We start from the raw sequence: 17,253 nt of genomic DNA, 5'->3' as shown, positions 1-17,253 counted from the left end.
TATCCTCTGTTCCTTCATCTGGATCACTAATGTATAATGTGAACAGTGTCCATGAAGCATGCAGGAACATTATGGTGAAGGCAGAGTTGAAAGAAGCAGCAGCAAGTCGCGAGTTGCTGCCACCAGGTAATTGCTCAGACTGTTATTTTGGGTCTTGGTGCCATCTAGTTTCTCGGGGAAGGAGAGAATTGGAGGCTACATTGAAATGAGATGACTTGGGCTATTAATGAAATGCATATGCATGGGAATAAGTTTGTCCCCTCAGCGAGATTTTCAGCTTGCCACTTAAACCTGAAGAGGTAAATCAAATCTTTTTTACACAACACTGACAATCTAATTTTTTTTCATTTTTGCCATTTTTCACACATTTTGTGACATTGCTCATGCCACTCCTGGGGAACAGAAACTTTTACCTAGAATCTGGGAAATATATTTATTATTAATGAACAAAAACATCTTACTGATAGATTGCAAGCTAAAATATTGAATAATGCAAATGTATATGATATATGGCATTTGTGCCATCCTATCTTTCTAGCAAAGAAAATACTAAAAGATATGCAACGCAAATACAAAAGGTAATGTTACTACATGGCTGTATCATCTCATAAAACAAACGAGTGAGAATGAGAAAGGGGGCCTTTAAAATAGAAAATGAGCCCTTGAAAATCAAAATTTACACCTTGAGATCATCTCACAAACAGCCCTCAAAGGAAATGCTGAACCTTGATATCTAGTTAAATCTAAACAGATTTGATAATCATAATACGATTTTCCCTTTATTTTCCTGAAGCAGCAGTGACATATTTTCAGCTGTGAAGTATGTACTTTTTTCTAGTGTATACTATCGATAATTGTTTACAATAATTTCTCATGATGAAGCATGCACAAAAATTAATTACATCAAAAATGAATTTTTAAAGAATTCATACTAATTTCAGAACAAATCAATTGAAAACAAATCATGCTTTCAACAGTGAATATCTAATGTAGCATCTAAAAGAGTTAACAAGGGACAATTTACCAGGATCTAGATTTCACAGCAGTCAGTGTTGGTCTAGCTGCAGCAATATCATCGGAGTCACTGCTGCATAAGACTTGGTAGCTAACTTAACCTATGGCCTTGCCGTTGTACATTGATGTGAGAATATGAAACAATAAGGATTAAGGAACAGGTATCAGAGTTTACTTAATCATTCTTACTGTAATGAGTTTATCTCACTGCAACCATTAAAATGTAGATTTGTTCCGTCATTTTGAAATCACAATAATTCAACTAAAAATTGACAATATATAGTATAGCCTTTCAACAAGAGTTTTTTTTAAATAAAAGCAAAATAAATTTCACAGGAAGATAATTACAAACATAGTACTTACTGCAAGCTTTTTTCTAATGGTCTCAAGCTTCTCTGCAGCGGCAGCTAAATCAGAATTGGCTTGCACAAGTGCTTTACGTTTGTGTTCCACTTCACAACTAACCTGGCAATATACACAGTAAGCATATTTCGCATTAATGTTGTTCAATTTATTTATAATAGTGTGATTTAATTAAAATAATGTGAAATATATACAGTTTGCAAGCCAATAAGAAATGCATTACAAGGAAGTACAGTGTCTACAAATACAGTACATATATTTCACTGTTTCTTCTTCACGTTATCCTGTGCTTTTCAATTATGCGATGCTTTGCCACACCAACTGTATCACAGATACCATGTTTTGACTCTGTCAATGTGGAGTCAGATTCTTCTCCCTACTCCTTATCTCAAGCTTCACTTTTAGCTTTGCGAAGAGCAGTTACAGGTGACTGAGAGTAAACCCTGATATTTAGTGTGGCTTTCTTCCTTTAGCATGCTTGTCTGTTGCTATTTTGTAACTATTATACCGCTAACATTTCTGTGACCTTCTTTCAATTTAGTTATGCATACAAACAATATTTTTGGGAGTCAGAGTCAGGAAATAAAAATCAATAAATTAATTCAAGAAGGTGGTTGACAGCACCAAGATTCCATCATTAAATTTCTGCATCGATCAGATGATTAAATGGTTAAAAACAATAAACACAGCACAAGAATCAGATATTAATGAATTATACACTTCTCTTTTCATTATGTTTTTTAAACATGTGCAAGAAATACAACATTATGTTCTGGTGCATGATTGATCACAAATGCCGGAGTTCTGAAATGCTGTTACAAACTAACCTTGTAGAGGAACACTCAAACTGCAAGAAAACATTAAACAAGGTTAATACTTACATAGATCTTTTGGAAATGACATCGTGATAGGCATGCAGATAGAGGAAAAAGTAACAAAAAAATGTTGAAAATACATCGCAACAAACAATGAAAAATTATTCTGTGAAGAAACCATTAATTATGCTGTGGAAAGATGAATTAGCCACTCATCATTTAATGAGAATGTACATTTTGTGTAAGTTTTAAGTCCATCTATGATAGATGTACTACCGCTGGTGAAATATATCAGGATAACATTGAAGACAGCAGTGAAATGTTCAGTTGACATATGTTCTCTTGCATAGCATTCAATCATGCCTGAAACAAGTACTTTTGATTCACTGAAAAGATATTTCAAATATGACTGTAATACACTTTTTGAGGGCTATATGGATAATGAGTGATATACCTTCTCCTGATCCATACAGTTTATCAGCAAAATATTTATAATTCATTACAGTTTATTACATTACATCTACCCTCAAGTTTTGTTGCAACTACTTAAAGTTGTCAAATGTTAAGGGAAATGGGACCTAAACAGATCTTTATTAACATACTATAAAAATCTATTGGAGTAACTTTTACACTACATCAAAACTAAAATTAGCAGATTCACTTCATACAGAAAAACTTTGAACCAAATGTTGATGATTTACACTCAAATTAAACTGACATCTATTTATTTCAAATTTAATCGGCATTATTTGAACTGTTACAGGATACCATCCTGCAACTGGTTGTTTCAAATAACTTCTTAAAAGGCATTTCTGGGATGAATTTAATGGTTCAAAGTGAAAGCTAATATTGTTGGGAATGGAACATGTTTTATCACCCTGTTGCTGTATCAACCACTTCCATCTCATATAGATTACAGAGATAAAGGCTACAAAACGGGTTCACACAATGGCACAGCTGATGATGCTATACAAATTCTCAACTGAAAAATTAAATCAGCCAGTTGCTGCCAGCCTAAGGTGGCTGTACATGCATGGAAAGTATGCAGAGGAGAAGATAGTGAATGCTAAACAGCTTCTGTTCACTGTTGATTGCACAACGTTCATTACTAGTTATGACTCCTCAGATAAAGTAATCATTTCCATATACAAGACTCGAAAAACACACGTCCTTGGACTAGTAAGTGGCAAGTAACATATGCAACGCACAAGTGCCAGGCAATGACTCTCCAACAAAAGAGAATTTGACGATCGCCCTTTGATGTTCAATTGCATTCCCATCATTGAACTCCACACTGTCAATATCCTGGAAATGACTACCGACCAGAAACTGAACTGGACTAGCTACATACACACTGTGGCTACAACAGCACGTCAGAGGCTAGGCATTCTATAACAAGTGACTCAATTCCTGTGTCTCCAAGATATACCCAGCAATAAGGAGGCCCAAGTCAAAAGTGTGAGGGAATACTTCCTACTTATGAGTGCAGTTCCAAGAAGTTTGACACCACCCAGAACAAAGTATCCTGTTTAACTGGCACTATGATGCAGCAGAATGCACCATTTACAAGATGCAGTGCGTTATCTCACCAAGCCTTGGTCGACAGCATTTTCCAAACCTGCAACCTCTACCAGCTTGGAGGAGAAGGGGAGATGCAGGGGAACACCATAGTCAACATTTGAAAGTTCCCCTCAAATTCCCTTCAAATTCACACACCATCCCTTTAGAGCAATATCAAGATTCCTTCACTCTATCTGGGTCAGAATACTGGGACTCCCTTTCTAACTGCACTGTAGGTGCCCCTATACCCCAAGCATTGCAGCAGTTCAAGAAAGCAACTCACCACCATCTTCCTAAGGATAATTAGGAATGGGCAATAAATACTGATTTAGCCAGGAACACACACAATGCATGAATAAATAAAAGGAAAACTCTGTCATGGTAGAACAATCTGCTGTTTTGGAACACACAGTCCAGTTGACACCCTCTCAATTACTACCAACTGTTCGGCTGTACAAGGTACCACCCCTGCTCGTGCTATTTAAAGGGTTAGCCAAACAACTTGTGGTGCTTTTAACTTAATTTTGCTGGTCCAGATTTAGCAGATGTATGGTGTTATGTTATTGGAGGAACTAACATTGAATTTTCAAGGTAATGGTGCTAGATTCTGGCTAGGTGGTCAGAAGAGTTGTTTGGCCTGGCAGGAGAAAGTCTGCTTCAGTACTGGAGTTAAGACATACATTGGGTTTAAGCTATCGGGCTCAAGTGAATCTCTAGATGACTATAAAAATTGTAGGAACACACTTAAGAGGGAAATTAGAACAGCAAAAAGAGGGTATGAGATGGATCTGGCAGATAAAGTTAAAGATAATCCGAACAGGATCTACATCTATAATAAGAGTAAAAGGGTGGCTAGGGAGAGAATGGGTCCCGTTAAAGATCAACATGGCTCTCTGTGTGTGGAGCCAGAGGAGATGGGGGAGATTTTTGATGAATATTTCTCCTCAGTGTTTACTGAGGAGAGAATCATGGATGGTAAGGAAATAAGGGAAACAAGTGGGGATGTTTCGGACCACATACAGATTACCAGAGAGGAGGTGTTTGCAGCCTTAAAGCACATTAAGGTGGATAAATCCCCTGGGCCTGATCAAATCCATCCTTGGACATTGCGGAATGCTAGGGAAGAAATTGCAGAGGCCCTTGCAGAGATTTTTGCTTCATCTTTAGCCACTGTTGAAGCTCTGGAAGACTCGAGGGAAGCTAATGTTGTTCCATTGTTTAAGAAAGGTAGCAAAGACAAGCCAGGGAATTACAGGCCAGTGAGCCTGACATCAGTGGTAGGCAAGTTATTGTAGAGGATACCGAGGGACAGGATCAACTAACAGTTGGATAGTCAAAGTCTGATCAGGGATAGTCAGCATGGATTTGTGAGCAGGAAATCACATCTGACAAATCTTTTAGAGTTTTTCAAAGAAGTAACCAAAGGGATAGATGAAGGTAGTATAGTGGATGTTGTCTATTTGGACTTTAGGAAGGCCTTTGACAAGGTCCGGCACAGCAGGCTGATCATGAAGGGATCCAGGGAGAGCTAGCTAATTGAGTTCAAAATTGGCTCGATGGTAGGAAACAGACAGTGATGGCTCAAGATTGTTTCTTGGACTGGAGGTCTTTGACTACTGGTGTGCCACAGGGGTCGGTGCTGGGACCTTTGTTATTTGTTATTTATATAAATGATCTGGATGTGAATGTACAAGGCACAATTAGTAAATTTGTGGATGATACAAAATTAGGAGGTATCGTTTGATAGCGAGGAAGTTTATCAAAAATTACAGAGGGATTTTGATCAGATGGGGAAGTGGGCTGAAGATTGGCAAATGCAATTCAATGCAGATAAGTGTGAGGTGTTGCACTTTGGAAATTCAAACCAAGGTAGGATTTATACAGTAAATGGTAAGGTCCTGAAGAGTGTTGTGGAACAGAGGGACCTAGGAGTACATGCACATAGTTCATTGAAAGCGGCGTCACAGGTAGACAGGGTGGTGAAGAAGGCATTTAGCATGCTGGCATTCATCAGTCGAGGCATTGAGTATAGGAGTTGAGATGTTCGGTTACAGTTGTATAAGTCATTGGTGAGGCCGCACTTGGAGTACAGTGTACAGTTTCGGTCACCCTGTTGTAGGAAAGACATAGTTAAACTGGAAAGCGTGCAAAGATTTATGACGATGTTGCCAGGACTATTAGCCCTTGAGTTATAGGGAGAGGTTGGCCAGGATAGGACTTTATTCCTTGAAACGTAGGAGATTATCAAAATGTATAAGGTCATAAGGGGCATAGATAGGATGAATACATATAATCTTTTCTCCCAGGGATGGAGAATTGAAAACTAGAAGGCATAGGTTTAAGGTGAGATGGCAAAGATTTAAGAAGGACCTGAGGGGCAACATCTTCACACAGGCAGTGGTATGTACTTGGAATGGGCCGCCAGAGAAAGTGGTTGAGGCAGGTGCAACAGCAACATTTTAAAAATATTTGGATAGGTACATGGATGGGAAGGGTTTAGAGGGATACAGATCAAATGCGGGCAATTGGGACTAGCTGGGTGGGCACCATGGTCAGCATGGGCCAGTTTGGGCTGACTATACTTGCAGTCTATCCTGAAAATGTAGCATAGGCAGAGAATTAGTGCCCCGAGAGACCAGGAAAAAGGTTCTCAATTGGAGACTATGTTCATCAAAGGTCTTCATGCAGTACTTGCCCTACTTCTACCTCTGCAAGGAGGAGTGTGGAAGGTGACTGTGTTTGAGCAAGGAGGGATTCACTGAACTGTGTCATCTCCTATAGTCAGCAGTTCAAGGTGGTAGTTCACTACCACCAGGGATGGGCAATAAATGCTAGCCCAACTAGCAACACCCCCATCCCAAGAGTGAATTTTAAAAAAGTACTCACCAGTGTGTGTCCAAGTTTATTGTGGTTTGTTCATCCTGCACAACCCACCACTGTGTGGAACAGTCTTATCACCAGATATTGAAAAGCGAACTTAGGCAAAGGAGTACATCACAGAAGTGTGTGGGGGAGGGGGGGGGGGGCGCGGGGAAGCCAGGGAGGACATATTTTGGCCCTTCCACCCCTAATACTACATGAGTGTATATTCAGACATCACATTGCAAGATGTCATCCCAACATTACAATTGCTCCACAACTCTCCAACTTTTAATCTATTTGCTGTATACTCTGAGTGTTCAACTGGAATAAGTCCAGAAATAATAGCAACCAAAAACCCATTCCATAATAACTTTGTTAACAACACTTCTAGTAATACATAAAAACTAAACTATTCATCCTCATATATTCCTTTAGTGCTTGTCTGCAAATCTTTTCCTATCTAAGTATCCTTATGCAGTGCTATTCCAATGGTTGCAGCTTGGCAAATGGAAGGCTGTTGACTTTCATTGGAAAAACCTTGTAGAATGACCTCGTCCACCTCTGAGCTGGGAAGGCCTGGCTCCAGATTACGTAACCATGATGTGACAGCAGCAGGCTAGTTCGGCTGGTTGATAGGGAACAGTAAGAGCACTGATGGAACAGCAGTATTGGCAGCAGAAGTGCCATCATTCTGAGAAAGCTCAAAAGGTTTGTGCTCCATGGTGCTACTGCGACTCCTCTAAAGCAGCACCTCTGCACAGCTTTCTGCGAGAGCCTGCCCCTTTGAACACTGTTAGCCGAAGCTGTGCTATCTGCAACCTGAGCCTGCATGGATCCAATCTGTGTGCATGGCACCACACATGCATTTCATCGTGGGAGCTTCCACTGTGCTCGTGTTTAATGTGTGGGATTAGGTGAAATATTTGACTGTTAGGTATGCATTCTAATTGATAGAGATTGTCAATGGTTGAGAGTTGAGGAGTGAGGTGCATTGAGCAGTGAAAAGGGTTGCTGATGCAGAGAGTAGGAGATATCGTGGGAAGATATATTTACTGACCTTGATCATCTAAGGTCAGTGAGCTTCTTTTGGCACAGCCAGGACTTCAGGGCCAAACTACAGGTATTAGTTTCCTGGCGATCGATCGAGATTCTCTCTCAGGGTCTCCTGAGGAAACAGACATCTCTTCCTGTTTCCACTTCTTGGAACTAAGTCCTCCTTCAGAAAACCTGGCAGCTCTCTCTTTTCTGTGCTTTTCCTTCTATTGAAATTTTCCGCAGATTGCTGCAGCTTTAACAGGTACAGGCTAGTGCCACTGTCCTAGCCATGAATGATGCTGAATCCTCCACTGAGCAGCAGCATGTTCTGTGCTGGTGTGAATCATTCAGGTAAGGAGGTAGCGTCAACTTTGTGTGTTGTTGATTTGAATTGGCCAAGCCTGAAATGTTCACATGCTGCAATCCCTGTGTCCAAAAACAGACAGTCATACAGTCCTACAGCACAAAGAAAGGCCCTTCAGCCTAAACTGTTCCATGCCGAACAGAATGTTCATCCATGCTAACCCCATTTCTGTGCACTTGACCCATGCCCTTCTAAACTTTTCCTATCCATGTATTCATCCAAATGCCTTTTAAATATTGTTAATGTACCCACCTCAACCACTTCTGCTGGCAGCTCATTCCATATGCATATCACTCTCTGTGTAAAAAAGTTGCCCCTCAGCTTCCCATTTATTCTTTCCTCTCTTACCTTAAACTGATGCCCTCTAGTCCTCAATTCCCCAACCCTGGGAAAAAGACTGAGTGCATTCACCCTATCCATGCCTGTCATGATCTTATACACCTCTATAAAGGAGACCTCAGTCTCCTATGCTCTAAAGAAAAAAGTCCTAGCTTGTCCAACCTCTCCCTGTAACTCAGTCCCTGGAGTCCTGGCAACATCCTCGTAAATTTCTTCTGCACTGTTTCCAGTTTAGTAACAGCCTTCCTATAGCAAGGTGACCAAAACCGAAAACAATACTCCAAGTAAGGCCTCATCAACATCCTGTACAACTACAACATAACTTCCCAACTTCTATACTCAATGCCCTGGCTGATGAAGGCCAGTGTGCCCAAAGCCACCTTCACTGCCCTATCAACCTGTGGCTCCACTTTTAGAGAACTGTGCACCTGAACTCCAAGGTCCTTCTGTTTCACTACACTCCTTAAGGTCCTACCTCGGTTTGACTTTCCAAAATGCAACTCCTCACACTTATCTATATTAAACTCCATTTGCCATTTCTCGCCCACTTCTCCAGCTGATCAAGATCCTGCTGTAATATCTGGTAACCTTCCTCACTGTCCATGATATAGGAAATTTCTGCATGTAGTACATGTTTCGTTAACGTACAGCATAGCGATTTCCCTATAACGCGATCTTCTATGGTGATTTTCTATAGCACAAGGTCAAACAAGAACATAACTACCACGTTATAGAAGAACTACCTGCACCTCCCATTTTAGTGTCATCCGCAAACTTACTAATCATGCCTTGTACATTCTCATCCAAACCATCGATATAGATAACAAACAGCAATGGGCCCAGCACCTACCCCTGAGGCATACCACTAGTAACAACCCTCCAATCCGACAAGCATCCTTCCACTTTTACTCTCTGCTTCTGGCCATCAAGCCAACTGTGTATCCAATTTGCCGGCTCTTCCTGGATTCCATGTGATCTGCCCTTCCAGAGCAGCCTACCATGTGGAACCTTATCAAAGGCCTTACTGAAATCCATATAGACTACGTCTACCGCCCTGCCCTCATCAACCTTTGTGGTCACTTCAAAGAACTCTAACAGATTTGTGAGGCATGATCTCCCACGCATGAAGCTATGCTGATGACTCCTAATCAAACTCTGCCTTTCCAAACGCATGTATATCTTATCCCTCAGAATCTTCTCAAGTAACTTACCTACCACAGATGTTAGGCTTACTGGTCTACTGTTCCCAGGTTTTTCTTTGCAGCCCTTCTTGAATAAGGGCACAACATTCACGACGCTCCAGTCTTTCAGACCTCACCCATGGCTAACTATGATGCAAATATAATAGCCAGGGCCCCCGCAATTTCTTCTCTCATCTCTTGCAGGGTTTTTGGATATATCTGGTCAGGACCAGGAGATTTATCCACCTTTATACATTCTAATACTTCCAACAGCTCCTCTACTGTGATATGGACTGTCCCCAAGATATCGCCACTAACTTCTCCAAGTTCCCAAATCGTCACATCTTTCTCCATAGTAAACACAGAAATATTCATTGAGGACTTCGCCCATCTCCCACGGTTTCACACATACATGTCCACTTTGATCCTTGAGGGGTTCTATTCTGTCTTTAGTTATTCTTTTTCCATCAATATACTTAAAGAACCTCTTTGGATTTACCCTAATCTCAGCCAAACCTACCTTGTGCCTCCTTTTTGCCCTCCTGATTTCCTTCTTCAGTAAACTCCTGTACCCCCGATATACCTCCAGGAGTTCCCTTGATCCCAGCTGCCTGTACCTGATTCATGCCTCCTCTTTTTTCTGGTCAAAGCCTCAATATCTCTTGTCAGCCAGGGTTCCCTACTCCTGACAACCTTGCCCTTCACCATCACAGGAACATAGAGTTCTTTTAAAGGCCTCCCACTTGCCACAGATCCCTTTGCCTGCAAACAAACTACTCCAATCAACGCCTGCAAGCTCCTGTCTAATTCCATCAAAATTCTCCTTGCCCGAATTTAGGACTTGAACCTGCGGACCAGTTTTGTCCCTCGCTGTAACTATTTTAAAATTTATATAAATATGGTCACTGGTCCCAAAGTGCTCCCCCACTGTCACCTGTCCTGCCCTATTTCCCAAGAGTAGGTCGAGTTTTGCCCCTTCCTGAGCAGGACCCTCTAAATACTGTTTGAGGAAACTTTCCTGAACACATTTCACAAATTCTACCCCCTCTAAGCCCTTAACACTATGGCAGTCCCAGTCTATGTTAGGAAATTTAAAATCCCCCACTATGACAACCCTATTGTTCCTGCAAGTCTCCCCAATCTCCCTGCACATTTGTTCCTCTAATTCCTGTTGATTATTTGGGGGCCTATTGTACAACTCCAATAACGTCATCATCCCCTTATTTCTTAGCTCCACCCACAAGGCCTCCCTCTGTTATTTCATCTCTAACTAATGTTATGATACTACCCTTAATGAAAAATGCAACTCCCCCTACCCTCTCTCCTCCACCTCTGTCCCACCTAAAGCACCTGTACCCTGGCACATTAAGCTGCCAGTCCTTGCCCTCCCTTATCCATGTTTCTGTAATGGCTATAATATCCTCATCCCATGTACCTATCCACACCCTGAGTTCATCAGCCTTACCTGTCAGCTGTCTTGCATTGAAATAGACGCAATTTAATCCTCGCTCCCCGTCATGTTCCAGCTTGACCTGTCTCTTCAACTTGCTATTCCTGATTACTGTATCTCCTTCCAGCCTCGCACCTGCCTCCTTGCTGTTGAGGACCCCACACCCCTGCCAATCCAGTTTAAACCCTCCCTTGTAGCACTAGCAAATCTGCCCGCCAGGATGTTGGTTCCCCTCCAGTTCGGGTGCAACCCGTTACTCTTGAACAGGTCACCTCTGCCCCAGAAAAGATCCCAAGATCCAGCAATTTGAATCCTCGGCCCCTGCACCAATTCTTTAGTCACGCATTCATCTGCCATATCCAACTGTTCTTACGCTCACTAGCACGTGGAACTGGACGTAATCCGGAGATTACCACTATCGGGTTCCTGGTTTCTAATTTTTTTCCTAGCTCTCTATAATCACTCCATAGGATCTCATCTCTATTTCTACCCATGACATTTGTATCAATGTGCACAATTACTTCTGGCTGCTCACCCTCCCCTTAAAAACATTCTGCAGCTGCTCCGAGGCATCCTGGACCCTGACACCCGGGAAGCAACACACCATCCTGGATTCCTGTTTGTGGCCACAGAATATCCTGTCTGTTCCGCTAAATATCAAGTCTCCTATCACTAAGATCCTGTTTACATTTACCCTTCCCTGCTGTGCCCCAGAGGCAGTCATAGTGCCACAGACCTGGCTACTGCTGCTTCCCCCGAATGGTCATCCACCCCAACAGTATACAAAACTGTATATTTGTTTTTGAGGGGAATGGCCACAGAGGTTTATGCACTCTCTGCCTACTCCCTTTGCCTTTTCTGGTGGTCACTCAGGAGCTGCTGGGTGCACGTCCCACAGGTGCGGTCATCAGGGACGATGGAAATCTCCCTGGGCTCCCACATCCTGCAGGAGGAGCATGCCATTGCCCTAACTACCATCTAAAATGGTCTAATACTAAACAGGAAAGTTAAAAGGACTTTACCTGAGTTTACCTGTACTTTTTGCCGAGCCACTGCTCACCAAAGCCTCTCAAGCCACTACCTTACTTCTCACTCTGCTACCAACAAATTTTCAATAATACGTCCCTTTTTTTGGTTAAAGAAGGAGGGGGAAGGAAAAACTACAATGATGTAATGTTTGAGGCTTAGGCACTCCTTGATATCAGGCCCACAATGATCCGCTCTTCAGTGCAGGTGACTGCTTCCAGGCTCTAATGTATGTGCCAAAGTGATGACTCTCCCTCTCAGTCACCTTCTGCTGGATGCTCTTCCTCCTACTGATCACGGGGGCTGTTGCCAGGCAATCTGTTCTTCAGTACAGGTGACTGCTTCCAGATTCTAATTTATGCACTGAAGTGATGTCGCTCCCTCTCAGTTGCCTTCATGTCTTAATGAAATTTTTCCCCAAAGCTTCCTTTATACATAAGTATCATTAGAAAACATCTGCTTTTACTTGAATATAAACTTTTTGGTTGCCACACCTGTCACCCTTAAGGGAGCAGCAGCCCTTAACATCATTGCTGCCTTAAATATTTATGAATGCAGGTCTTTTCACATGTATTGCTTAAATTTCACAGTATAAAAACAGAAAACACTGAAGAAACTTAGCAGATCAAGCAGTGTTTGTGGAGAGAGACAAAGAGTTAATGTTTTGAGTTCAATATGACTCTTCTTTGGACCTGTTACGGTGTTGCTGAGCTCTCCAACACTTTGTTTATATTTCAGATCCCAGCATCCACACTGCTTTGCTTTTGCATGAGTATACTCTAGTATGCTACTCACCAAAGCATCAGGGAGGTAACACAGGCCATCTATTCTAGATGCAGACTGCACAATATCTTCAGGAGGGACAAGTAGCATTAAAAGATATGTGGATCCTGGTGGTGTGGTGCCTCACAGCGCCAGGGACCTGGGTTCGATTCCACCCTTGGGCGATTGTCTGTGTGGAGTTTGCACATTCTCCCCGTGTCTGCGTGGGTTTCCTCAGGGTGCTCCGGTTTCCTCCCACAGTCCAAAGATGTGCAGGCTAGGTGGATTGGCCATGCTCAGTTGCTGTAGTGTTCAGGGATGTGTAGATTAGGTGGGTTTATAGGGGGATGGGTCTGGGTGGGATGCTCTGAGGGTCGGTGTAGACTTGTTGGGCTGAAGGGCCTGTTTCCACACTGTAGGGATTTTATGATGATTCTATGATTTTGAATACGCATGGCTCTGTGGATATCCAATGAAAACAGCAAGAGATACAGGATACACAAAGGGTTCAATTTCATTAATATGCAGTTGATGCATAACCATGCCCAAAAAACATTATGTTGCTGAAGGTCCGCTATTCTGGCAGCAGCCATAATACATTCATCCTGTGCCAGTTGTCTAAAGGCACTAACTTCAGGCATCCTAGAGAAACCAGAGGCTGTGTACTTGATGCCTGACAGTAATGAATTCCCTTTCCCTCTGACCACAAGTGGCAGCGCATGCAAGATAAAAGTCTCACAACTAGACAAAATTTTGTTCTCATGCTGCTTGAATAATGGTTAGATAGTCGTATCAACTTTGGGGGATGCGGTATTTGAGAGTGGAGGCGGGGTCAGGTGCATTAGTCCTAAGTAGATGCTGCAATCTACAGAATTCATGGTGCTCTGCAGTATCCTCCATAACATGACTTTACTGTGTACTGTCTAGCTATTGTCTCCAGGAATCAACAAGTCACTTTCAGAAAAGGAGAAGGATTCCTTCTAAATGGATGACCTGAAAGACATTGAATTATACGACTGTTTTTGATTAAACTACTTTTCCTCAGCATAAATATACCACTCTGCACTGTCTGAAACTCCCTATTACAATATCTGCTTGGCCATCAAAGAATAGGAAAGGCCATCTGGAAAAAGCACTTGAAAATAGGCTTTATCCAAAATATAGTGCACAGTATTGTCAGAAATGAACCCTTCCACAATCTCGTCATGCCTCTCTTATGGATATTTTTGTTGTTACTGGTGACTGTAGTCGGTGCTACCTAGTGGCTGCAATTTGTTTGGTGGAAGGCTGCTGACTTTCATTGGGGGAAGTTACAGGCTGCCTTGCAGAATGCCCTTGAGCATCTCTGTACCTTGAAGCCCTGCTTTCAGAGCATCAGCATGGGATAGCAGCAGCATTCAGGACTAGTTTCAAAGATAGTAGGAACTGCAGATGCTGGAGAATCTGAGATAACAAGGTGTAGAGCTGGATGAACACAGCAGGCCAAGCAGCATCAGAGGAGCAGGAAGGCTGACGTTTCGGGCTTTACCCCAGGGTTGAAATGTCAAATACAAGGGGCCATAGCTTTAAGGTGAGAGGGAGAATGTTTAAAGGAGATGTGTGAGGAAAGTTTTTTTTTTACACAGATGGTGCTGGGTGCCTAGAACGTGCAGCCAGCGGAGGTAGTAGAAGCAGGTACGAAAAGGATATGAACAGGCGGAATAGGAGGATACAGACCCACGCATAGGCAGATAGGATTAGTTTAGAACGGCATCATGGTCGGTACAGACATGGTGGGCCAAACGGCCTGTTCCTGAGCTGTGCTGTTCTACTGTATGTACTTGCGCACATCAGTACCACAAGTTAGCAGTATAATATGGTGATTGCTACAATGAACTAATCATGGATTTTATGACCTTCATCGGAGCTTTTACTTCAGCACTGAGTGCAATTCACCTGTTCTGCAATGATAGCTGAGGCAGAAACCAGATGCCGCATCACAATTGAAGTTGCTGGTGGTGTCATGGAGTTGACCACCTCTTCCTCAGTGTAAAAACAGGATCAGAGTTCTGCATGATGCCCTGTGCCACATTGAAGCCAGACTCCTCCATATTCCTTGACAATGACAAGGAGCTTTCTTGCAGTTTTGCCAATGTCTAAAACTTCTACGTTTGTGCGTTCTACTCTACACAGGCCCATTAACTCCCTTGTAACAAACATGATGTGTGACCTGGACCTTTGGTCAACTGTTATACAAGCTATCCTTTCCCTCTTACCTAGCTGCAGCCTATTGGTCCTTAGTGACATTATGTGCTGATTCAGACTCTATACTAGCCTTTAACATATGCACTTGTGTTGGCATCAGAACTGCTGCCCACAAATGTCAGACCAAATGCTGGTGTTTCCTCATCACTTGTGTGTGCTTGCTCTCCCTTCCTCTTGGAGGTGCTGTGGCTGGGCAGGCAATGATTCTTGGGTCGCTGGAAGTGTACAAGCAGAATGGGAAGGTTAAGTTGTAAAGAATGTAGACTTGCACCAACATGATTCAACATTAACCTTCTACTGACCAGTGTAGCTTCTTTTCAAGATGGTTGAATTGCCTCGAAGAGCTAGAGACTAGTTAGAACATGATCTAGCCTCAATACTCTTCAACCCTCTATCGTAAATATTGTAAATTACGACTAACATATCCGCTATTTTAACATTACACCCCAGAATCAAAACTGTCAAGTCCTGTGGATCCTTCCGAGGATGACGAACAGTACAGGTCCTCTGCAGGTCTGGAAGAGAGAGGCCCTGAGCTGGACTGCAGAGAGAGGTGTCAATGCATGGCGGAGTGTGTGAAGCTGAGAATCCATAGGGAGAATTGTTTCTGGAAGCACTGGAGGTACTGTAGATAATGATTGTCATGGTCAGGTCCTATTGTGATGGTCCATGGGGGGTGAGCCAGCTGCGTCGACAGGCACCGAGGAAGGAGACGTGGCTGTAGCATCGAGATTGCTTCAGAATGTGGTTGAAGAGCTTCAGGGCAAAGGAGACAACCGGGGAGGTGTTGCAGTGGGAGAGAGACTCACTGAGCTCTCTCCAGAGGGAGGAGGAAAACTTCTTCAAAGTGGGCATCCTGAGAAAAGGCTTCACAGTGTTGGTTTTCAGTGATTTGGAGACAATAAGGACTGCAGATGCTGGATGCCAGAGTCTATAGGTATGAGGGCTGGAAAAGCACAGCTGGTCAGACAGCATCAGAGCAGCAGGAAAGTCAACGTTTCAGGCTGAAACCCTTATTGTCTCCAAATCCTGTCGCCTTTTCTGAGCTAAGTACCATCATTTTCTTCATTACTATTTTTAGATTTAAATCCACCAAATTCATTTCCCTGACTGTGGTCTTATTAAATTGTTTTTTCTTTTCTTTCACTTTGAAATAGATACAAAGTACTGATTTTAACATATCAGCCATTTCATTAGTATTCACTATAGCATAGCCTGCATCTGTCTTCCTTATTTTCCATTATCACTCTCTTCCACTCAATATATTCATGAGAACTTTAAGCATTACTTTTAATAGCTCTTGCAAGCTTTGTTCAGTTTCTGTTTGCACATATTTCTACAGCTTTCCCAGTCTGCTGAATTTCCATTTTCGCTTACATTTGTGCAAGGACTATTATATCTAAAGTCATTCTAACAACCTCTTGTGATACTTCTGTTCTTCAAATGTTCACTTACAGCATCTCATAAAATTCCCTCAAGCACTTTTCCCTTGATAGAAGTTAAGCTAATGAGCCTGTAATTACCAGGTCCATGTTATACTTGTTTTTTTAATATTGGAGCTACATTTGCCATTCTCCAACCCTCAGGTATTTCTCCAGTGTAGAATTTGGTCTAGCAATATGAAATATGATTAGCAGGATAATGAGGAGTTGCATTTATATAGCTTCTTTCATGACCTCAGCGGTTTTCCTAGCACTTTTTAGCCAGAAAGCAGTGCAATATTATAGGGAATATACAGGTAAGCTTGACACACCAAGGTCCCACTAAACAACCCTTTTAAATGATGTAGGTTGAAGGATTAACATCGTTCAGGACACCTGAGTGAACTCTTCTCCTCTACTTTAAAATAGTTCCATGGATATTTTATATCCAGCATGGAATCTGAACATCATTGACAAGGCCAGCATTTGTTGCCAATACTTAATTGACCTTGATCTCAGTAGCTTCCTGGGTCATTTTAGTGGGCAACCATAGCCAACTGCTTTGTTGGAGGCCTGGAGTCTCAGGTAGTCCAGACCCAGTAAAGATAGCATATTTCCTTCCCAAAACATACGAGTGGACTAGAGATAGTAGGAACTGCAGATGCTGGAGAACCTGAGATAACAAGGTGTAGAGCTGGATGAACACAGCAGGCCAAGCAGCATCAGAGGAGCAGGAAGGCTGACGTTTTGGGCCTAGACCCTTCTTCAGATGCTCCTCTGATGCTGCTTGGCCTGCTGTGTTCATCCAGCTCTACGC

At 42.4% G+C, this 17,253-nt stretch overlaps 1 protein-coding gene across 1 annotated transcript in view; it reads right to left on the bottom strand.

The window, feature by feature from the left end:
* Positions 1 to 17,253, bottom strand: part of dnah9l (dynein, axonemal, heavy polypeptide 9 like) — a 365,602-nt gene that overhangs the window by 92,250 nt on the left and 256,099 nt on the right. The window contains exon 60 of the mRNA XM_048599208.1: positions 1,378 to 1,524. Coding sequence (XP_048455165.1) covers positions 1,378 to 1,524 — 147 coding nt within the window. The remainder of the gene's footprint in view (positions 1 to 1,377; positions 1,525 to 17,253) is intronic.

This window comes from Rhincodon typus, chromosome 7 (assembly GCF_021869965.1).
Source record: "Rhincodon typus isolate 14 chromosome 7, sRhiTyp1.1, whole genome shotgun sequence".
Taxonomy (NCBI): domain Eukaryota; kingdom Metazoa; phylum Chordata; class Chondrichthyes; order Orectolobiformes; family Rhincodontidae; genus Rhincodon; species Rhincodon typus.
Note: the sequence above shows the minus strand (reverse complement) of the source record. Positions and strands in the feature narration are given on the sequence as shown.